The following is a 23,495-nucleotide window of genomic DNA, read 5'->3' on the forward strand; positions in this document are numbered from 1 at the left end:
CAGTATAGACATGAGGATAAACGGAGGAGAGCGTTGTCGCGCGGAGAACTTCACTCGCCAAAACTTCCTGCAGCTCCTCCGGCCTGACCGGTTTCTATTTTTGTTCCTCTGCGTTAGCTTTGGAGATATTTTCTTCAATATCGCTGTTGTCCCGTATTTCCTGATTTATTGAGGACAGCCCTCACAGTGATATAAATAATGCTTTGGAACCCACCAGGACAGCAGAAGCTTTATTTCAGGTTGCACAGATTCACAGAGCTGATGTCAGACGTGAGCTCAGGAAGAATGGAAATGTGCTTCAACGGAGCGTTTAATAGTCTGCCCACTTATTCAGCCAGACTTTGTTGCCTTTCTACATTGTTTTCACCCTCTAACAGGTGTTGTTCTTCTTTTTTAGTTCAGCTTTTTTTTTTTTTTTTTTTTTTTTTTTTAGAAAATGTTTCATTGAAAGTTGAAAAAGTTTTGAAAACCCATCAGGGTTTAATTTTGTTTTATTCTACACCACAACCTGGTATTTTAGCAGCGGTACGCACACTTTTGACATCCTAAAAGAAAGACTTTATAAGCTATAGTTTCCAAGAACTCACCACATTTAAATTTGGTTCAATCTGTTTTTTTTGTTTTGTTTTTTTTATCCAAAGAAAGTTGTGGACAAAAATCCACTGACCGCTCACTTCCTGCAAATGTTCTCCCCATTTTTGTCGTTTTTTCCCCCCAAAGAACTGATGATTTGATGCATATTTGTCGCTCTTTGTCCAAAACGTCACAAGTCTAGGTCTAGTGAAAACACCCACCTATCATTACAATGAGTTTTCATGCTTTTTTTTTTTTTTTTTTTTTTTTTTAAGTATTCAAAGATATTTAAGTGCAACTCAACGTTGCACCTGTTGCTAGTGCGTGACAAATCAGCTGGTAATCTTTGCTTGATTCAAGAGAAGACAATTAAATCACATATTTTATTATTATTATTATTATAGTAGACTGAAGGGAAATTTCCACTTGTTGGAGTTGGGCAGCGCCTCCACCCCGTAGCTTCAGTTCATGCATTCCTGCTTTAAAGTAGTTTTTGTTTTTTAACTTTTTGTATGAGTTAGTGGATAAAGACCTTATTTTTCAATGTTTCCTCAGTGTTTTCCTGATACTACGTTGATAGTTCTGAGGTTTCACGGCCTTGTTGACTACCTAACCAGTTTTAGTGGTATAGATGTATCTTTAATGTTTGCTTAGGTATGATATATTTTTTTTTTTTCTGTTCTGCCAAGCTGACAAGTCGATCAACTAGTTTTATTTCTGGTAGACACGTTTGCACAAATGGAACTGCTACCTTTTGAGTTGCAATTCTTTGTTTGTTTTTTTTTCTTTTTACATTCACATTTTTTTTTATATATATTTGATTGTAAATCCTAGAATAGTAAAGTGTATTTTGTACATCAGTTACCTGCAGCATAAGCTAAAAAAAAAAAAAAAACCTCCTGTTGTAGTTTTGTTCTGTTGCCGTTTTGTTCTTGGCAGGTTTTTCATCACCGGGTGGAGTTTTATGCACTTCCAGGAGAGGATGTTTCTTTCACCCCTTCTACACGTGTTGTTTTTGGGTATAATGTCTAACAGGTGCGTGTGTGTATAAGAGCGAGCGTGAATGAGCATGGGGATGAAGAGTTGACTAACCTCTAGTTTGTGTCTTTTATTTTATTTTTTAGAAATGCAGAAGAATAGAAGCATTTCTGAGGTGTTTTTTTCTTTTTTCTTTTTTTTTTTCATATGATACAAAATGTTTCCTCTTGTCTGTTTGGATGTGGGGAATGTGCCGTTCTCAGGTTCTCTGTTCTGTCCACATAAAAATAGTGTGACGATAAACCCTGTTCTGTGTCTTTGTGCTTTTTAAATCTCTCTTTTTGTTTCGGCTTAAAATGAAAACAAATAAATATCGCCCTCCATGTTCAATCCAGGCCCTGGTTTGCAGAGCTGGCCCCAAGGCAAACTGATTCTTTATTGCCCCCTACTGGTCAGGGGCCCGTTTAGCACTTAAATTCACAAAGGCCAGTTGAAAGCTGATTTCTAACTTCTACTTATGTCACCTGAGTGGTTTGAGTTGTCGTAATTTTAAACGACATCTTGATTTTGCTTTCATACTTATTGTCCAAATTATGGTGTAACAAACCAAAGTTTTGGCAGCACAAAGAACCAAGCGTTGAGACCTTTTTTTATGTTTAATTTGGGGAATAGAAATATAATTTTAATTTGGGGAATAGAAATATAATTTTATTGTCCCGCTGTGGGGAAATTCAGGTGTGCCAGCAGCGAAGTGAAAGGCAAGTGGAACATGCAGATACGTGCATGGGTAGAGAGTATAGAGACATACAATACTGTTAGTTTAAAAAAAGAATTAGTATAGACAGATTTATTGGCATTTTATTCTTGTTTTTATATAGATTTTTTTATTACTGTAGCACTGAGATTTTCTCTAAATGTAAAGTGTTATAAATGAAATTAATATGGAAGTTATGTAGAAAGATTTACCAAAACGTTTACGTATCTTTGCATAAAAAGGGGCCTGATTACCTTAGATGATTAAAGCTTTATTATCTTTAAAATGTAAGCATTACTAAAAGTATTTTTTCCCCCCCACCTTTACATGTTTTGACTCCATTTTTGTTAGAGTTGAAGACTAAGGGGCTACTTTACTCAGGTATTTTAGGCTGAGCTGTGGTCTCATTGTCTGCAAACTGTCCCTGTATGTAAGCGGATGAGAGTAATGGTCTTTCTTACTAGTGGTGGTTGTAATAATAACAATGAACTGACTTTACCAAGTATATAAATAATAGAGATACATCCCAGTAAAGTACAATATAACTGCAAAGTTGAATTGTCTTAGTTATTCGGTTGCACAAAGAGCTATATGTCATGTGTTTGTGTTGTCACCGATGGGTTTCTTAGAAAGTTAAAATCTTGCATAAGGCCAATTTAGAAAAAAGATTGTTTTAGTTCAAGTATAAAAGTGAAACATTGGGTATAAGGAAAAAAATTATGCACAAGTATCAGGGAGAATTTGGATGCCGAGCCTCTTTAGGGAGTTTGGGAGACTCAAAAACAGAAGGACCGGCTGGAGTCGGTGCCTTATCTTTATCATTCAGAAGAGGTGGATTTATTTATTTAAGAAATTTAAAACCATGTCTTTTTCATTTTATTTTGTAATTATCTGTTGATTTGTGATAGCAAGTGTACACTGCGGACGACACCACTCTCATGGGACTCATCTCTGATGGTGACGAGTCCGCCTACAGGTGGGAGGCTGACCATCTGGTGACCTGGTGCAGGGAGAACAACCTGGAGCTCAACGCTGTAAAAACAGTGGAGATGGTTGTGGACTTCAGGAAGAACTCAGCCCCAGCTACCCCCATCACCCTCTGTGACTCCACCATGGACACTGTGGAGTCTTTCTGCTTCCTGGGAACTGTCATCTCCCAGGACCTAAAGTGGGAGCTGAACATTAACTCCCTCACCAAGAAAGCCCAGCAGAGGATGGACTTCCTGAAGAAGGCAGCTGAAGAAATTCAACCTGCCAAGGACAATGATGGTGCAGTTCTACTCCTCCATCATTGAGTCCATCCTCACCTCCTCCATCACCATCTGGTACGCTGGTGCCACCGCTAAGGACAAGGGCAGACTGCAGCGTGTCATCAGGTCTGCAGAGAAGGTGATTGGCTGCAATCTTCCATCTCTCCAGGACCTGTACGCCTCCAGGACTCTGAGGCGTGTAGGGAAGATTGTGGCTGACCAGTCACAGACTATTTCAGTCACTTCTCTCTGGCAGGAGGCTGCGGTCCATCAGGACCACAACCTCACGCCACAAGAACATTTTTTCCCATCTGCTACCAGCCTTATGAACAAGGCCAAGAGCCGCCCGTGAAACTGGACACTGTTTCTCTCCCCCGTTCAGGACTTACAAGCTTCTGCGTTACATTAACGCACAGTTTACTGAGTGTATATAGCTTCTGTGTGTGTATATATATATATATATATATATATATATATATATATATATATATATATATATATATATATATATATATATATATGTATGTATGTATGTATATATGTATGTATATATATATATATATATATATATATATATATATATATATATATATATATATATGTATTATTTTATTTTGTCTGCACCATCAACACCAAGTCAAATTCCTTGTAAGTGCAAACCTACTTGGCAATAAACTTGATTCTGATTCTGACATCACTCTATCACATAGATATCCCTATGAAATCGTGTGGCAATAAACAGTGCTGGTTCTACACCAAATTTAGCATGGGGGGCAGTGTTTTTTCATGGTGGCACAGAACAAAAGATTGATGAAAAAAAAGAATAAATAAACAAGTCAATATTTCATCGTTTAATATATGAAGTGAGCCAAAGAGCCAATTGTGGCTCTGGAGCTGATCCTATCTCAATACGGCTTGAGCAAAACGTGAAACAGTTTAGTTTTTAAATTATCGTTACAGCAAAACTGTAAAGGTAAAAAAATACAACTGGTCCTAGGGACCAATCAGTTTTGGTATCTTTGTCGGCATTTATCACCGTAAGAAATCTATTTAATGTCTTTAATACAGGGGCGAGTTCTAGACGGGGGCCCCTGTTGGCCCCCCGTTTAGAACCACCCCTGTTAATAAGTGAAGGGTGGATGTTTTAGCAGGGCTCTCTTTCTTTAAGAGCTCCGCACAGACCGGGTAAGTGCCGGGGTTCGTGTACCCGGCTGGGATTGGCTGACAGCGGAGGAGTGGGTGTGCAGCTCCGCAGCGTGCCTTCAGGCCCGCAGACACACAGAAAGACAGAGATCCGCAGCAGCGCCGCGCGTTTGGTCCGCAGATCCTCACAGACACCCAACGACAGGCCAGAAGACCCTCCACCATGTCTTTCCTATCGGTCGTCAGGAAGCAGCTGAAGACCCACCCAGCTGTGAGTGTCCAACCGCGTAATGGTGCTTCAGTGCGCATTTTATCCTTACTTGACATTGAAACGTGTCTTTGCGAAGCGCTCAGAGGAGGAGGCGCGCTCCCTAAATTGCACGCCTATAAAAGCCTTATAATTTAGTGTAATTATGTGTATTCCACTTCAATTAAATCCCCATATTTGACAGAAAATGATTAATTGACAAAGGTCAAATGCGTCAATAAACAGAGTTGTTTTGTTATTTATTTATTTTAAAGGGTGTGATTGAAACTGGAACGCGCCTATATTGGGTTAATTTCTACTGCGTCCATTTGGAAACGCATTGTTTTTTTTTCTTTTTTTGCGCGTTTGGCTGCGCTTCACATCCAGGAGCCTCGTCTGCCAGGCTCATTTCTAGAGATCCCTGAGGGGAAAATATCCAGATGAGGATATTATTGCCGCAGCCATGAATGGAGGTCGCCAAAGCACGTATGACATCCATACAGGCCGGGCTGAAGTCTATTTTTCCAAGGACGACGGGGTGAAACAGTCCGCTTTACGGCAGAGACCATATAAATAGACCACTGATATGTTTATGTCCTCTGCTGGTCGGTGACTCACACATGTGCCATGCTGTTTTGCTGGTTGGAGCATTCTTACTGAGGAAAAGTCTACTATTATTATTATTATTATTATTATTATTATTATTATTATTATTATTATTATTGAAAACCCAAAGGAAAGTGGAAGAAATGCCAGATCTCAAACTTGAATTTCCAATTTATATCAAAAGAATACACACCTTTTGTTAAAATGCCAGATTTCTGTGACAGCAAAAAAATAAAATAAAAAAGATAAACCATGATAAATCATTTCAAAACCCTTTATCCTGACCACTCCGACTGAAAAAACAACTCTGTTTGAGGGAAAACTGTAAAAAATCAACATAAACAGCTGCTCAAGTGTCAAACGCTGATAAATATCGAGCACCTTTTGGATTTCATTTCAATATTTAGTCTTCTCGGGTACGCGCCTAGCGTCAATTACAGTGAATCTCGTTAACCCAAAATAAGACTCAGCTCTCCTAGAAGGATATTTAAAAGAAAAATAGCCATTTTTTTGCTTCCTTTAGCTAAAGACACAGCTGGCACAGAGGTTGCAAAAGATCAAAAAGATTTTATCGTACAAAGGCATCCTTCAAGAAAAGCCAAGAATGTGTTGGTTGAATGAAACAAAGCTCTTGTTTCTGTAAATGAAGCGTTAAATCATCATTGCACAAAACCACCTTATTACCTCATTATTTGTTATCTGAGACTCATGAAGGACAACTAATTCATACTAACTTTTCAATCTTTTTCATTTTTTAATCATTTGAACGCTACAATGAGGAAATAAACAACTCTGTAACTCTTGTTCATTGCCTGTTTGTTTGTCCTTTATCTGTATTTTTAGCCAGAGTGGGCAAAAATAAATTTCACCACAGTAACACGCGGTGACAATAAAGAATCTTTGAATCTTATTTTTTATTTTTTTTAGGCCATGATTCCAAATAGACTGTTTGGTATAAAAACAGCAATGAACTTCACAGTGAAACATGGTAGTGGTGGTATCATGATCTGGGATTTTATTGTTTTTGCACCACTGAGTCCAAGTGTGTATATATATATATATATATATATATATATATATATATATATATATATATATATATATATATATATATATATATATATATATATATATATATGCTTTTATGAGGAAGTTCAAATCACAAGACCGCAGACTTTTGACTGCAGTGACATTATTTTTTTATAGGTTGAATATTCGCGCCGGAGTGTTCTTTGGGTTAGTTCCTGCAGGTAGTCTGCAGCAGTGGGCAGCTCCTCTCCTTCCTATCGCACACGGTGTTTTTGATCAGGGACTGTGAACGACTTATTGAACCAAACACTATATAAATCAAACCTAACAGCTTTCAGAGTGTGTACGATGAGAGACAGCCACGGATCTGATTTAGGTTATTAAATACAGCGCGCCCCTCTGCATACAGAAAGCGGGGGAGTCCCTTTTCTTTTCCTTTGTCTCCTTCAGCCGTGGTTTATGGTTTGTAAACAGGGAAATTATATATCGGTTCTGTTCATGGTGGTCCTAAATATCAATGTCGTCGCTCTTCAGTTTAAGTTTTTCAATTCAATTCAATTCAATGTTATTTATATAGCTCCAAATCATGAAACATGTCATCTCAAGGCACTTTACAAAGTTAAGTTCTATCATTATACAGTTTGGTCAAAAATTTCCTATATAAGGAAACCATTTGATTGCATCAAAGTCCCGACAAGCAGCATTCACTCCTGGGGAAGCGTAGAGCCACAGGAAGAGTCGTCTGCATTGTACATGGCTTTGCAGCAATCCCTCATACTGAGCAAGCATGAAGCGACAGTGGAAAGAAAAACTCCCCATTAACGGGAAGGAAAACCTCCGGCAGAACCGGGCTCAGTATGAACGGTCATCTGCCTCGACCGACTGGGGTTACAGAAGACAGAACAGAGACACAACAAGAGAAACAAAAAAGCACAGAAGCACACATTGATCTAGTAATCTGTTCTACATTAGATGGTAGTAGCGGGTGAGCCGTCTTCTCTGGATGATGTCACAGTTACCAGAACGCCAGACCAGGTGTACCTACTATGAAGATAAAAGAGAGAGAACAGAAAGTTAAAGCAGAAATTACAGCACATAATGCATAATTGAAGAACAGTAGAACTCTATAGAGTGAGAAAATTAGATCCTGATATCCTCCAGCAGCCTAAGCCTATAGCAGTAAAACTATAAAGGTAGCTCAGAGTAACATGAGCCACTCTAGCTATAAGCTTTGTCAAAAAGGAAAGTTTTAAGATTAGTCTTAAAAGTTTTTCCTGGACTTCCTCTGCCAAATCCTCCTCGTCACTGAGCTTCAGCCCTACTACTTCCTGCGTAGGTACAGAAAAACCACAATGGAAATGCGTGGTGGAGCCGAGTAGGGCCAGGCGGTGCATAATAGATCTGGAGACCTTATGCAGAGTGGGCGAGTATTACCAAGTCAAGAAGACTGTTTTTTGGTCAGATTGTACCAAACTGTTTGCAATATTAAAGGTGGAAATTGTATTTTTTTTCTTATTTCCTTATACATCACTTATAATAGCATTTAACAGAGAGCCACTGTACACGTGAAAGGATGTGGATTAATGCCACAAGCTGTCACAATCTATTTACTTATGACAAATATTCATCATTTTAAGGCTCTCTCATCGTCTTAAGAGCTTGTTTTGATCAAATGAATGCTTTTGGCCTACAGCTGATCCCCCTCTTCATCTTCATCGGTGGCGGAGCAACGATGAGCATGATGTACCTGGCCAGACTGGCTCTGAAAAATCCCGACGTCTCGTAAGCATCCGTGACACAATTTACGGCCTTTTTTTTTTTTTTTTGTAAATCGGCACATTTGAACCTCTGATGCCCTCTGCGCTCTGTCGTCTTCAGGTGGGATCGCACAAACAACCCGGAGCCCTGGAACAAGCTGGAGCCCAATCAGCAGTACAAAGTAAGAGTCGTCTAAAAACACATGCAGGCTGGTTAATAGTTATTACTTCATCAGGTCAAAGCACAAGCTGTGTCGTTGCTCTTATCACACGTCAAAGTCCAGGCTGCCTTCCTCACCCTGATTCTGTGCGTTTGCCCCCTCTTTTTTTTTTTTTCCAGCTTTTCAGGGTCAACATGGATTACTCCAAACTGAAGAAGGACCGGCCAGATTTCTGAACGGGCAGCCATGCCATCCGTGTGCGGAGCTTATCCACTTCCTATCCAAACGCGGACGCCTGAGAGACTCAGTCTGGGTTGAATGTTGGTTATTTTATTATCACCAGGATAGGAGGAAGAGATCATAAACCTACAGATGATTAAATAAAAAAACAGGCTACCACCTGTTTTTTTTATTGAATTCAGTTGTTTTTTTTGTTGCTGCTTTGACGTGTTGTAAATTATTAAAACGATTAAAATGATTAGTCTAGTTAGCGTGTTTGTTGTTCCTGCAATCGAAGGGTTCGTAATCACAAATGTTCTGACACCTTTTTAACTCAACCTTAAGCTTATTAAAGCGACTGTACGGACTTTAAATTTAGATTTTCTCCAACATAGCAACATGTCATGATGGGTTTTTCTGTTTGTTTTGTGGTAAATAGTCATCTAATCAGGAGAAAAATGTACCTTCAGCAAAACAAGCTTACTTAAAACAGCTGATCAGTTATTTGGAGTGTATTGATTTGTCTTCTCCTCTTTCTTTCATTTTTCTTTTTTTTTATTACTTAAATCTTTTTAAATAAATTCTTCAGTTTAATTGTTTGCTGCAGGAATTACAGTAAAAGATGTGGAATCTGTGTTAAACGGGGGCCTCGACAGATGGTACTGGCTGGATTTCATCTTCAAAGATTTTTCAGCAATCATTTTGAGGCAAATGGTTCTAAAAACCTCATGTTCTGGTTCATATTTGTCCATCAAGACGATTTTTGAGCTATGACAGAATGCCCTGTTGAGCTGTTGCCAGCTTCAAATGAAAATCTTAAATAAAAGCTCAGTAGAATCAAGTGAAACGCGTTGGTCTGGCGTCAGCATTCAGTTTAAACATAAACTGGTCCCTGAAGCTCTTTCTTCTGCCAGTAAGTCTGCCACTGCCTCTGCTTTCACACTAATATTTACATTTCAGCAATGTACGGCACTAAAGCACCGCCACGACAGAGGGAGCTGTGGATACTTTTAATGGAAACTTTGATCTGTCACAGAGGATTACCATTTTAAAAAGATGTGGATCAGGATGATCTACAGGATCCCAGACAGAAGTTATTCGCATTTTGTTCAACAAAACGTAAGAATAGGGTTAAACAATATTTACACAAAAGAAGGTGTGCTTAGCTTTTAATGTGTCCCTGAATGTAACTTTTTTTTTTAACTATTGTATAATTGTAGATTTTATTTTACTGGAGCCTAGCGACCCATGCATGGGTCGCTAGGCTCCAACTTTTAAAGTTTTAGGCCAACTGTGCCATTGCCAGCAGTATCACCTTGGGTACTACCTGAAACAAAAGTAGATTTTTCAATACTAGAAAATTTAATTCACACATTATACAGGCACATATTAACAGTTGCCACTGTTACATCCAGAGTTATACAGATATATCAAAGAATTTAGCTAATAAGATAGGAACAGGTTTTATAGTTCCAGAGTTTAATATTATAATAATGAAGAGGATTTGTGATAATTTATCAGTATACACAGGAGAGAAGATAGCAACTTTGTTAGCGGTGCAGAGGGTGGAGGAAATAAGATCATTGAAAGTAATTATTTGTTCAGATTCAATGTCATCACTAGTTTACAGAGAAGTCAGCGGAGCAGATGCTGTGATAGAAATACAGCAAACATTATATAGAATTCAAATGATGGGGATTGCTGTAATATTTCTGTGGGTACCGGCACATGTTGAAATCAGAAGAGCATCATTAAGCAAAGGTTGAAGAAAAGGTGGAAATGGATGGTGCTTTTTACAAATTTCAAAGGAAGGAAGAGGACAGAAAATCACGACTTAGATTTGGGCACACAGGATTAAACAGCACTTTATTTAAAATGGGTAAACATAACTGTTTACCCATTACTGTTTACCCAACATTGCACTGTGGGCAACAAGAGACAATAGAACATGTTATGTTAAATTGTAAGAAGCATGGGGAAAGAAGGAGGGAAATAATACATAACATTACAAAGAATGTATTTTAATTTCATATAAATTATTATAATGAACTCAAGACATAAGTGCTATGGAATTGTTTTCGTTATCTTAGAACAATCATTATTTAGATGATCTGAGTGTTATGTTTGCTGCGTTGATTTGGTTTGTTTTAGTATGAAGTAGTCGGTTTTATCCACACTCCGTACCAGGTGGTGGCGGTAATGTGCCATTTCGTTGTTTGACACGCGCTGATAAAAAAAAAAAATCCATAAAGGGGACGAAGAAGAAGACTTCTCGCGAGGTTTCACTCAAAAAAAGAACGCGGGACAGTCGGCGAGAACGTCACCGTTGAACTAGAAAACAGTTAATGCACAACAGCTGCATTTAATGTTTTGTTTTGTTTTCTTTTTTTTAAAAAACTAAAGCGAGAATTTTTTTTTACCTCGGTCTCGTGTTTCTGTGGCCGTTGAGACGTCGCCCCGCCGGGACAGTTTGTCTGCGGCTCCAGGTCGTCGTCGTTGACGCAGGACGTTGTTTGTTTGTTTGTTAGCTAGCTAGCTAGCAGAGTTTAGCTCAGAGCTAATGGATCCCCCAGATGACCTGTCCGCTCGGGTTCTCCTCAGGCATATCCAGGACATGGAACCTCCCAGGACTCCTATCAACAGCAGGTACTGTCCTCTCTTTTAGGAAGAAAATATGTCGTATAATGCTGCTTAAATGTCTAAATGACAACCCCTTTATAACACAATGGATTAAAATAAGTCTTGTTTCAGTAAGCTGAAAAGTCCAACTTTTATTTTTACATGAACTTTACCACGCTGGTGGTATTTTCTTTTTGTCAGGCTTTTTGTCCATCTGTAAAACTTCACCAGGTCGGAGCATCTTGGTCCAGCCTTCATACAATCTCACTTCATAGGTCATCTTCTCTGATGTCTTCTCTTTAGCTGATTTACTTATTTTAAATTATTAATTTTTAAACTATCAATTTTCAACAGCACATTCTTTACATCGTTTCATTTTAATGTACAAAAAAACAAAAATCAAATACACACATACAAAAACAAACAAGCAAATGTACACAACAAAATGTAAAGATAAAGGAAAATACAAAAATCTGTTCACTTTATAGCTAACTATAACAAAATAGCAGTGATTTGGTTGTGATTAAGTTAAAAAAAGATTGTATATGTTGAAGCGTTCCTATATTTCATTTGGCTCTAGGTTTTTGAACATTGTGCTGAAAGTTAAGACCTTTTTTTGACTTGTCTGGTAGAAGCCATGGGATTTATTTTTCTACAGATTCTGCTGACTCCACTTCTTTATTCTTGATTTTACTGCAGCTTTTGTCACAGTAAAGCTTTACGTTTTAATATCACGGTTGGAGACTTCTGTTGGTTTTAAGGTTTTAAAATGGTTTAAGTCTTATTGCTGACAGGACGCGGCAGTGCAACTAAATTAAGACAAACGTGAGATGTTTCTATATCATTTTCAGCCAGATGCATCAGTTAATTCTTATGTTTTAGGCAGAAAAATCAGATTTAAAAACATTCGTATGTAATCGGAAAGATTTGCTTTGGTTGGAGATGCACCAATCAGCTTTTATTGGCCAATACCGATTACCGGTTTTCTCTGAAATCTGACCTCTCGATTCTTACTTTGGCAAATTGTAATCCATTTTATTTTCTAATCCAGCTCCCTTGGATTCATTTTCCGGAAATGCGTGTCTTGCCATTTTTATGCAGATGACATTCAGGTCTACATTCCTTTAGAATCCAACGGATTCCAGCATGAATGGAGTTGAACTTTCTTTATCTTAATGATAAAAGGACAGATGTCATTTTATCTGAAAAATCTGACCGGATGCAGCAGTGATGTTGGACCACTGGACTCTCCTGACTGTGTGCCTGTCAGGAATTGTAGCTCTAATTCCAGTCTAGCTCTTATCATCTGATGGCTTATAAGTAAAGTCAAATATTGTCTCCCTTATAATGTCCTTGAGAGGGTTATTCATGCTTTTGCTACTTCTAGATTGGACCAGTGCAACTCCATCGGCCCCATTTCTCCTGCCCCACTCGGCTTTAATCGGCACGGGTTGCATTTCAACCGGCCGAGAAATGCCTGAAGCAACAGTAACACTTTAAAGAAATGTGTGAGAATAGGTAAAGAATAAAGTAAATCTGAATAAAACAAACAGAAGCGAGACAAGACTGTCTGATCTGCTCCAATGTTTTCTTTGCAGCGTTAAAATTTAGAGCTTTAAAAAGATTGTTTTGGCCTCAGCCATGATGAGAAGGACTTTAATTGCACAAAACTGTAGATTTTTGATCCCAGTGAAATAATTTTTACATGTGGGTGAAGGGGAAGGGTGCCGATAAGTGTGCAGTGGGGTGTAGATGCTGTCGTCTGAACTGGCACTAACCTGGATTTGAACTAACAGAGAATGGGTGATTTCTACACCTGTATACCATGAAAAGTCTCAATTCTCCTGACTAATGAAACCCAATTTTAATAAAAAATGTCCTCTGTCTGGCTTTAAGTGAGGACCAGGCCCCGAGCGACAGTCCGCTGCCGAGTGGAAGTCCGCTGCAACACGGCAGGCTGCTGCGCAGCAGCAAGACGCAACGTGAAAGTCAGTTCCAATCCCCACAGAACATCGTGAGGCGCAGCCTGAGGCAAAAGATCCACCAGGTGACAAATACACTAACCGCTTAGTCAAAGCAATCTTACTCTGAACCTTTCTAAGCCTGCCCCGTTTATTTTGATTTAGAGCATAACCCGGAAATCCCTGCTTGCTACTAAACGAAGAACTCCCTCCATTGTGCTCAGAAAGCATTCTGTTTCCACTCTGAGTCCCAGGCAGTTGTTGAAGCTCATCCAGGAGACGGGTATGTGGGTTTCTCTGTCCCGTCGGTTCTCATTAAGGCTGATTCTTTTTATCGTTTATACCCATGTCATTTTGTCATGCTCCTCAGGACCCGTGATGTCCCCGCTGGTTCATGAGAGTGCGCCCCCCGCAGAGCTCCAGCCTCCTTCAGCTGACCCTAACCTTCCATCATTACAGTCTAGGTGAGCCATCCAGCTGGGTCTAATAGCATTTTCTGATTCTCAGCATCTTCATGTTGGCTGTTTTTAAATGCGTGGGCTGGATTCGGTGACATCCATCTATGTTTGTGTTTGACTTTCAGCATTGAGCTGTCAGGACTGGATCTGTCCGACCCATCCATGGAGGACGTGAGCATCCAGAAGGGGCTGAGCAGAAAGAGACCACGTCGAAGCCTTAATGTTACTGCTTTTCAAAAGCTACTTAAAGGTTTTAAAGTTGGAGCCTTTTCCAGCTTGCTCTACTTCCTTTTTCTGTAACTCTAAATCTAAAACATGTTTGTTGTTTTAAAGAGAAGGCAGCTCTACCCTGTAGTGCAACAGGAATGTTTATATGTGTGTTCTGAGGCATTTTATGCTTACAGATGCTGCCAAGAAACGAGAGAGTTCAGCTGGGGACAATTCATCACTTTCTCCTTCAAGGTAAACTTTTTAAAACAAACTTCCTTGTTACTGTATTTTATTACATATAAAATGGTTTATTCTTTAAAATGAAAATATCTAGATGCTACATACATGCTTCTTGTCCCGTTTACGTCTCAGCTCCACCTCCTTGGGTCTGCAGTCACCGTTTGACGCTGACGCAGAGAAGAGCGGCATTCAGAGGAAGGTTCCTCACCGCAGAAGAACCTCAGGGAGAAGTTTGATTAAGCAACAGATCGGAGGTGATTATATCTTTTCACTACAAGCAATAGCTGCTATTAGGGATTTTATTTGATGGACCAATGCAACAAATATTTCTAGCTTTGGGTAATTACAGAACTCTGTTTCACCTAAACATGCCAAGAGAATGGCACACCATGGCGAGACAAGGATGTTAAAGTGAAGGGTAGAACAAGTAGACGATTTATAAGTCCAGAGGTCAAGAGTAAATCTGGAGGAGCTGCAGAGAACCACTGCTCAGGTGGGAGGGGAGTGTGTCTGTGGAGGGCATTCTGTTACAAGCCCTGTAGCTGAAAAAGCAGAAGGAGCATGGTTCTGTAGTGGGATGAGAACAAACCTGAACATTTAGTGGTTGCTTTTCCTCTGGTCTGGCTTGGAAGCTGGTGGTCAGCGTTGATGGGAAGATGGAGCTAAACACGGGACACTCCTGTTGGAGGCTGAAGATCTGATACCCTGAGCTATCTCTATAGTTATGCTGCTATAGGCTTAGGCTGCTGGAGGACATCAGGGCCTGTTTCTCTCACTCTGCTGAGTTCTCCTACTGCTCTCCAATTTGCATTAGTTAATTCATCTTTTTGTTCTGTCATTTTAATTTATTTTTCTCTTCATAGCAGGTATACCTGGTCTGGCGTTCTGCTAGCTGTGACATAGAAAGTACTCCTGGGTCAATGTGAGCTTCTGTGCTTTCTGTGTCTCTGCTCTGTCTTCTCTAACATAGAAAGTACTCCTGGGTCAATGTGAGCTTCTGTGCTTTCTGTGTCTCTGCTCTGTCTTCTCTAACATAGAAAGTACTCCTGGGTCAATGTGAGCTTCTGCGCTTTCTGTGTCTCTGCTCTGTCTTCTCTAAGCCCCAGTGGGTCGAGGCAGATGAGCGTTCACACTGAGCCTGGTTCTGGTTCTGCTGGAGGTTCTCCTCCCTGTTAAAGGGGAGTTTTCCTCTCCACTGTCGCTTCATGCATGCTCAGTATGAGGGATTGCTGCAAAGCCATCAACAATGCAGACGACTGTCCACTGTGGCTCTACGCTCTTTCAGGAGGAGTGAATGCTGCTTGGAGAGACTTGATGCAACCCGCTGGGTTTCCTTAGAGAGGAAACTTTCTGCCGCTATATAAATAAAATTTAGTTGAATAGTGGCGAAGGCTCCCTGTCCATCAGGACAATAACCCTACACGTAAAACCTAAGCCACAGTAGACTGGGTTAGAACAAGGTACTTTCATGTGTCAGGCAGTTGTTGAAGCTCATCCAGGAGACGGGTATGTGGGTTTCTCTGACACGTTAGTTCTCATTCAGGCTGATTCTTTTTATCGTTCATACCCATGTCATTTTGTCATGCTCCTCAGGACCCGTGATGTCCCCGCTGGTTCATGAGAGTGCGCCCCCCGCAGAGCTCCAGCCTCCTTCAGCTGACCTTAACCTTCCATCATTACAGTCTAGGTGAGCCATCCAGCTGGGTCTAAAAGCCTTTTCTGATTCTCAGCATCTTCATTAGGCTGTTTAAATGCGTGGGCTGGATTTGGTGACATTCATCTGTGTTTATGTTTGACTTTCAGCATTGAGCTGTCAGGACTGGATCTGTCCGACCCATCCATGGTGGACGTGAGCATCCAGAAGGGGCTGAGCAGAAAGAGACCACGTCGAAGCCTTAATGTTACTGCTTTTCAAAAGCTACTTAAAGGTTTTAAAGTTGGAGCCTTTTCCAGCTTGCTCTACTTCCTTTTTCTGTAACTCTAAATCTAAAACATGTTTGTTGTTTTAAAGAGAACGCAGCTCTACCCTGTAGTGCAACGGGACTGTTTATATGTGTGTTCTGAGGCATTTTATGCTTACAGATGCTGCCAAGAAACGAGAGAGTTCAGCTGGTGACAATTCATCACTTTCTCCTTCAAGGTAAACTTTTTAAAACAAACTACCATGTTACTGTATTTTATTAAATATAAAATGGTTTATTCTTTAAAATGAAAATATCTGGGCGCTACATACATGCTTCTTGTCCCGTTTACGTCTCAGCTCCACCTCCTTGGGTCTGCAGTCACCGTCTGACGCTGACGGCGAGAAGAGCGGCATTCAGAGGAAGGTTCCTCACCACAGAAGAACCTCAGGGAGAAGTTTTAATGCTGCAATGAGCCAACAACAGATCGGAGGTGATTATATCTTTTCACAACAAGCAATAGCTGCTGTTTGTTTCAGGAATCAAGTTCCTGTTTTAAGCAAATAATTTGCAACAATTGTCTCACCTTCAATTAATCTAAATCTGCAACTTGTGGCTCTTTGGACTTTACACAGTGGCTCTTAATAACTTTGGCTACAAATTATATATTTTTGTATGGTATTAAATGTAATAATGATGATAAATGCATGTTTTAGCGGTTTCTTCTTGGAATAATTGCTTTTTATTTTCACAACAGAATGATGCTAAAAGTGCCAGTAATTAATCTTTTTTTCATTGTTGGAAACTATGATTTATTTTTTTGTCATTATCCACAAATGTCAACTTCTTGACATTTTTATTTTATTTTTTTTATTTTTTCCAAATATACATAAAAAGGTGTTTCTTTAACAGTGACATCTTTCCTACAATAGATATTTATCAAAAAGTCCAGGCAACATTTGCGGCTCTGAACGAGTTTAATTCAAGTGGACTGTAGGAAAAATGGATCTTTAGACTTTAAAGGTTGCAGGCCCCTGATCTAAATGAATATTTTGAGCTATATTTATGTTTTTAAGTGGGTTTGCTAACACTGAGTCACATATTTCTTTTTTTTTTTTTTTAAACTGGCAGGTAAGGTTGGGTGATGCAGACTTTAAATTTTATCATAATATGTTGTGGTATTATTGTGATAACGGTAAGACTATTTACAGCTTCTTACAGTCCTTTTTCAGTCACTGTATGGCTGTGACTGCGTGTCACTTTAATTATAGCCCCATAAACACAACTGCTGTGTTTAAAAATATATATTTAATAATCTAACTTATAAACACATTAAAATAAATTTCAAAATTGGCTTAATCAGCACACTAGCTACATAAAGTAGTGTGATTTTTAATAACTCCAATTCTATTGTTGAATGTAGTGATATTTATTACTGCTTTCATGTAACCAAAAGTGCAAAAAGAAATGATAAAAACTATAATACTTTCATTTTTTTGTGGTTTTTAAGACGCCACTAATTGGGATTTATTGTCATGATAAAGGCAAATTCTTATAAGAAATTTTTCATCATGATGGTAAAACGATACGATAAACTCCCAGCCCCATCAACAGGTATGTCAGTCTTTCACATTTTGTCACATTGCAGCCACAGACTTCAATGTGTTTTTATTGAGATTTTATTTGATGGACCAACGCAACAAATATTTCTAGCTTTAAGTAATTACAGAACTGTTTCACCCAAACATGGCAACACTGCAGTCCAACGTGGACTAGTCACAGTACTGACTCCTTTGTGTTGGTCTGTCAATAAAATGCATTCAGTTTAATGTGGCAAAGTATTAATTTATAATTTAGGGGGTACAATTTTCTGTTTTTTATTTCCCTTATAATGATCCTTTTCTCCACGATGTCGTCCTCCTCGTACCCAGATGTGAGCAGTCACAGGCTGTCGGCGCAAAATATCGCCGAAGACACAAACTTCGAGGGACTCACCTTGGCTCTGAGCAAACTCAGCGAGACTGATATCATGAACTGCCACACGACTCTGTACGACCCGCAAGGTGCCGTGGACTCCAGCCTTTCGGTCCTTGCGGCTCAGGATAAACCCACAGCAAGCACCTGTCAGGAGGAAACGCAGGAGGAGCGCGGTGAGATGGCGGGGGAGAAATCTGTGGAGGTTTTCTCCGGTGAAGACGGTGCGGCGACAGACGAATGCGTCCCTGGCTCTCACGGAAAAGATGATGTCAATAAAACTGAAGCTGAGGACAGTCAACCCAATGATGACCGCGCAGATGGATTTCTGACTTTTGAGATTGGTGTTAGGGATGAGTCTGAGGAAGAGGAGGCTGCTGTAGAGCCTCAGGCTGAAGAAGATGAGGCTGCAGTAGAGCCTCAGGCTGAAGATGAAGGTATGGACCCATCTCAAACTGAGGAAGAGGCTGTAGCTGACTCTCAGTCTGAGGAAGAGGGGGTTGCAGCTGGCGCTCGGACCGAGGACGAAGGTGAATCGGAGTCCCAAGCTGAAAATGTTGTAGTTCTGGAGTCCCAATGCGATGTAGAAGAGCCTCAGGCTGCGGAGGATGCGTCTGGTCTTCAGACCAACGACGAGGCGCCCCAGGAGGAAGAGTGGGAGGAGGAAGAGCTGGAGCGCGACACGAGGCACGTCGGTCACAGGGCTTATCGCTCCGAGGGCGGACTGGTTATGCCCGTCACCGAGGCGAGAGAGGATCCGACTGAGGCTGCAGGTATAGTCGCATGTTTGTTGCCGTAGTCCTTCAGATAAAAGGAGAATCAGGTTATTGTTTATTAGCTGTCACCAAAAGTGGGACGAGCTAGTCTTCCTGGGGTCCACAAGACAAAAATAAAAATCACTTAATCAAACATTATAGACATTATTGTAGATATCATCAAAATTCCTTCAAAATAAGTTATTACATTCATATCTATTACATAATTCTCACTTTCATACAGTAAATATCTTAATTCACCACTCACAAATTTGAATAGTGCATTCTCAAGTAATAATTAAAAGATACTTTACTATTCAGTACACGTACATTCAGTGGGCAATTATTCCAAAAGCTGATGGCACGATAAATAACTGTTCTCTGTAAGGCATTTGATTGGATTGATCAGGTGAGATGTGTTGCTTTACAGGGAGCTCAGAGATCGGGTCCAAAAGCCTCGGTGCTTTGGGTTCGAACACCAGTTTGGAAGCGAGTCCGTCTCAAATGGGAACACCAGAGGAGCCTGAACCGTCGCTCCAAGAAAGGCTGGAAAATGAGGCGGTGGGCAGGAAAAGCTCCTCGTTTCACCTTGTCCAGGTGAGCCATGATGCTGAAGCCTGTGAGCGGCGGAGCGATGGCGGAGACGCTCCGGCTGAGGATGCTGCAGAACAGCAGGAAGAGTGGGATGATGATGAGGATGATGATGAGGAAGACACTCATTATGAAGGTGAAGTCTTGTCTTTTATTTTAGATTTGTTTGGATAATTAGAACCGAAGAACAAATCACAACTTGTTGTTTTTTGTTTAATTATCTAGAACTTCCTGACAAGACGCCAGCGTTTGTCAAACAGAAGAGGATCTTTTTAGCCTCCAATCCTCCACCGTTAACTTTGCATGTTGAAAACGTTCAAGCAAGGCAAGTTGCATTTCTTTCTGCCCTGCTGCACTTTTTTATTCTTTTTATTTCACTTTAAGTTTTTCCCCATTAAACCTAATGGGGTAAAGGAGTTTTTTTCCCCTTCTATATTAGAGCTGTGCATAAAAATCGATACAAAGATTAATATTGATTTTTAAAAAAAAATGATTTAAAACCGATATTCTGGCTTTCAATATCGATATACCTCCCAACACCTAGGGGGCGCTATTGCAGCCTAACCTTCATCCCTAAAATCAGACGTTTGGGCACGTTTGTGGTTTCTGTGATACATTAAATGCATTCAACCAAATGCACTTTGTTTTCCTGTTAATATATCAGTGTTCAATAAATTGAACATAAATATAATATTTGGCTGGTTTTGTTGATTGAATGACTTTGAGCATTTGAAAGTAATAAATATCGATATTGGAGTCAAATCAAATCACGGTGAGCTATATTGAGAATCGTATTGTATCGTGAGCTATGTATCGAAAATCGTATCGAATCGGCTCATCCTAGATGATACCCAGCCCTATTCTATATACTGTTTGTCTGTCGTACTTGCAGCAGTTCAAGTGAAGCTTTACCTAAAGCTAAACAGAAGCAGGTGAGACGAAAGAAAACAGAAGCCGTCCTCCCCAAGACGTGCCTTATGAGTGTCTTCAAGCACTTTGCCAAAACAAAAGTCTCTGCGGATGTCTTCCCTGCGCTAAACAACGTGTGAGTAACAAACTGCTTTTTTTATGATTCAAGAAATAGGGACTTTATTCCGAAAAGCACCTCCTGCTGGGGTCTTTCGTTTCATATTGGATCCTGCAGAAGTAATCTGTGAGAAGTATAATCGATGCCTTTCATCCTTGTGACAGAATGGATAAGTTCTTGGACCGTCTGTCTCTGGACCTGGAGACGTATGCAGCCCACGCCAAGAGGAAAACTATTACAGTTGATGATGTTAAGCTTCTGTTGAGAAGGTATGTCTAATGTGTGCAGAGTCATCTGGGATTTTCCAGATAGAAAGGAAGACGAGATTAGGCGCCAATTCAACTATATTAAGACGACTGAGATGTTTCCATATCATTGAGGCGGCTCAATTTAAAACCAAATTAATCCCTATGGTAACAGGATAAACTCAGCAATTTGTCTTCAGTCTTGATTTAAATAGTCAGCCAGAGGCATTGGTTCATTTATTCTTTTCCTTATGTTTTAAACAGAAACATCAGATTTAAAAACATTCGTATGAAATCGTAAAGTTTTGGTTGGAGATGCACAGATCAGCTTTTATTGGCCGATTTCTCTGAAATCTGACCCCTTGATCTGTATTTTTTTTTGGGCAAATTTTTATCTTTTTGCCACAAACTCATGTGTAAACTTTGACTTTCACTTAACAATGAAATATCAGACTTTGACCAAATAACACCAAATGTCACATCCCCTGATGGAGGCGGTAGTTTCGAAGATGAAGAAATCAAAAGATTTTCTCTAATTGTTCATTACAGCTTCCATTTCTAAAATTCTGATTGTAACCAAACTTTAAAGTGCATCCAAGGAGATGCTGTTTGTCGTTCACACAACAATTTTTTTTTTATTTCTCTTTAATTTGCTTATTTTTTGTCTGTTTTTCACCTATGGATCAGGGGGAATTTTTTTTATTACAGTTATAGTGGTGCATTAGGAATTATAACAATTTATGTAATTTGCCAAGAAATTTCTAAATGGCCATTATCTTTAAAGTTTAGTCAGTCAACCATGTTTAAGGCATTGAACAAATATTACTTGCTCATTGCTAAGTCTAACCAGACTGTCTATTCAGGGACGTCTGTAATCTATAAAAAAGTTGATCAAATCGTACAGTGTTGGAATTTAAAGAAGACTTAAATGCTTATTGTTGTAACTTTTTTTTGTATTCCTCTTTCCACCTGTTGTACGTATGAATGAAATGTCCAGTTGATCAAAATTGGAGTTTTGGGCTCTAATGTTAATTAACTAATTGATTGATGTGCAAAAAAAGCCCCACTTGACTCTTGAAGTTCTTCTTTTGCACAGAGCAGGAAGCAGCAGGAGGTCATCAACATATAGTACCTTATATCTCTTAGAGGACTTGTAGGTTGTCTTGCCCCATCTTAGGAAAAAAAGCAACCCAACGTTTCTCAGGTGTTGTGAATTACTAAATAAATCCCTTAAAATCTAAACCAATACATTTTCATGTAGAAAACATAAGATCCATCCGGAGCAAAGGACAGTTTTGTTTTTTTGTTTGTGAAAAAGACGTTTGGCGAACATCAAGCAGTTCTTCTGGGTTCAGCCTTTAACTGAGCAAATATCCATAAAGTATCTTTATAGCTACCTGGATTTTAATATAATACTTATAGTGATAGAAAGTTGTGCGGCAAGTTTTTTTTTGTTACACAAGAACAATGAAAATTGGATTATTAATTATAGTTTAGCGTTAACAAATAAAGGAATTAGATGGGGCTGCTCAATAATGGAGAAAATATTATTTACCAATCAATCTGCACAGTATCCAAGTCTAAATATTATTTATTTTTATGAATCTGATAACTTTTAGTGTTTTATAAATGTCGTAAACTTTGAAATTCAGCTCATCTGTTTCCAACAACTGTTATCTTAAGGCACCGGTAAACCCATAACAGAATTTGGCGGAAATCCGTTTTTTATTTCCATTTATTCTGCGGATTACGTTTTTGCGATATTTCGGAATGGAAATCAAAACACAAATTTGATCACAGTTCTAATTCTAGCAGATAAAACTCCAGGTTCGTCACCCATGTGTTATTAAGCTGTAGCGGTCAGTGGCTTTAATTGAAAAATAATAAACCTAAAGCATCCATTTGATTGGCTTCTTGTTTTACGGTTCATTCTTGTTTGCTCCCAAGTAAAGGCTGAGTGTTTGACCTCATCAAGCATATAATTCTGAGATAATCCCTCAAATAAACAGTCGCTATTAAGAAGCTACATCTCTAAAGCATCATTCTTGTACAAAGTCTTGGACAGCCTGCATTACTCTTTCAATATTTAACTGATTGGTTTTATTTACATTTCTTGGACTTTGCAGACAGGGCTACATAAATGATAAGATGCCAGTGGAGGTGCTGATTGAGAAGTATCTACGCATGGAACAGCGAAGGATCCTAATCCCCATCGCAACCAGTGGAAATGTTGTGGTCCCCAAAATAAAGAAATGATCCCCCCCTTTTTTTTTTTTTTTTTAAATCGCCAGTCTGATATTTTCTTCTCAGGCTTGCATGCGAAGAAATTCTTTCTGGCATTTTATTTAGTATTATACTGTATATAAAATGTAAATGTTTTTTGTAAATGCTTTAATGTTAAGTGTTTTGTCTATTTGTTTGGCACCATGTTGTAAGTCTATCTTCATTGTATTGTCTGTGTATCATTCCAATAAAAGCTTTATTTAAGCCTCTGTCCCATTACCTCAGTTAATAACATTCATTCTAATATGAGGAAAAGTATTTCAACAAAACTTGCTTTACTTGTTCCAGGGGATTTTAGCTATTGTATCTTTTTAGATGGGCATAATCTTTATTTTTTTTCCCTGTTCTTTATTTATTTTATTCCTGCTCTTTGATTTAATGTTTATTGGATTGAGTGTTTTATTGTTGATTCTGTAAGGTGACCTTGAGTGTTGAGAAAGGTGTCTATAAATAAAATGTATTGTGTATAATTAAGTTACGAAACTATTGCAGAATAAAATGTTGAACATTTTAT

At 39.2% G+C, this 23,495-nt stretch overlaps 2 protein-coding genes and 1 long non-coding RNA gene across 3 annotated transcripts; all 3 read left to right on the plus strand.

The window, feature by feature from the left end:
• Window positions 1–4,749: 4,749 nt before the first annotated feature.
• On the plus strand, window positions 4,750–8,984 carry LOC105916112 (cytochrome c oxidase subunit NDUFA4). Its single transcript, XM_012850431.3, has 4 exons — window positions 4,750–4,969; window positions 8,274–8,362; window positions 8,459–8,519; window positions 8,678–8,984. Exons 1-4 carry the CDS (start codon window positions 4,922–4,924, stop codon window positions 8,732–8,734), a joined length of 255 nt encoding a protein of 84 aa, XP_012705885.1. The 5' UTR covers window positions 4,750–4,921; the 3' UTR covers window positions 8,735–8,984.
• Window positions 8,985–11,001: 2,017 nt separating this feature from the next.
• Window positions 11,002–23,494, plus strand: cenpt (centromere protein T). The gene is made up of 13 exons (XM_021309466.2): window positions 11,002–11,363; window positions 13,233–13,383; window positions 13,463–13,580; window positions 13,668–13,761; window positions 13,881–14,005; window positions 14,160–14,217; window positions 14,338–14,459; window positions 18,038–18,853; window positions 19,266–19,562; window positions 19,652–19,751; window positions 20,319–20,471; window positions 20,618–20,722; window positions 22,825–23,494. The coding sequence occupies exons 1-13, from the start codon at window positions 11,278–11,280 to the stop codon at window positions 22,952–22,954; spliced, it is 2,355 nt and encodes a 784-aa protein (XP_021165141.2). The 5' UTR covers window positions 11,002–11,277; the 3' UTR covers window positions 22,955–23,494.
• On the plus strand, window positions 15,606–16,033 carry LOC118564327. The gene is made up of 3 exons (XR_004931767.1): window positions 15,606–15,711; window positions 15,799–15,892; window positions 16,009–16,033. It is a non-coding gene; the product is annotated as an uncharacterized LOC118564327 (long non-coding RNA).
• Window position 23,495: the final 1 nt, after the last annotated feature.

This window comes from Fundulus heteroclitus, chromosome 10 (genome assembly GCF_011125445.2).
Source record: "Fundulus heteroclitus isolate FHET01 chromosome 10, MU-UCD_Fhet_4.1, whole genome shotgun sequence".
In the NCBI taxonomy this organism is placed as follows: domain Eukaryota; kingdom Metazoa; phylum Chordata; class Actinopteri; order Cyprinodontiformes; family Fundulidae; genus Fundulus; species Fundulus heteroclitus.

Bases quoted from the DNA above. Each gene is read 5' to 3' on its own strand.
- cenpt (XM_021309466.2), top strand. From the start codon at position 11,278: ATGGATCCCCCAGATGACCTGTCCGCTCGGGTTCTCCTCAGGCATATC. The intron at 13,384-13,462 runs GTGACAAATACA...ATTTTGATTTAG, and splicing joins TGAGGCAAAAGATCCACCAG to AGCATAACCCGGAAATCCCT. The intron at 13,581-13,667 runs GTATGTGGGTTT...CATGCTCCTCAG, and splicing joins GAAGCTCATCCAGGAGACGG to GACCCGTGATGTCCCCGCTG.
- LOC105916112 (XM_012850431.3), top strand. From the start codon at position 4,922: ATGTCTTTCCTATCGGTCGTCAGGAAGCAGCTGAAGACCCACCCAGCT. The intron at 4,970-8,273 runs GTGAGTGTCCAA...TTTGGCCTACAG, and splicing joins AGCTGAAGACCCACCCAGCT to CTGATCCCCCTCTTCATCTT. The intron at 8,363-8,458 runs GTAAGCATCCGT...TGTCGTCTTCAG, and splicing joins CTGAAAAATCCCGACGTCTC to GTGGGATCGCACAAACAACC.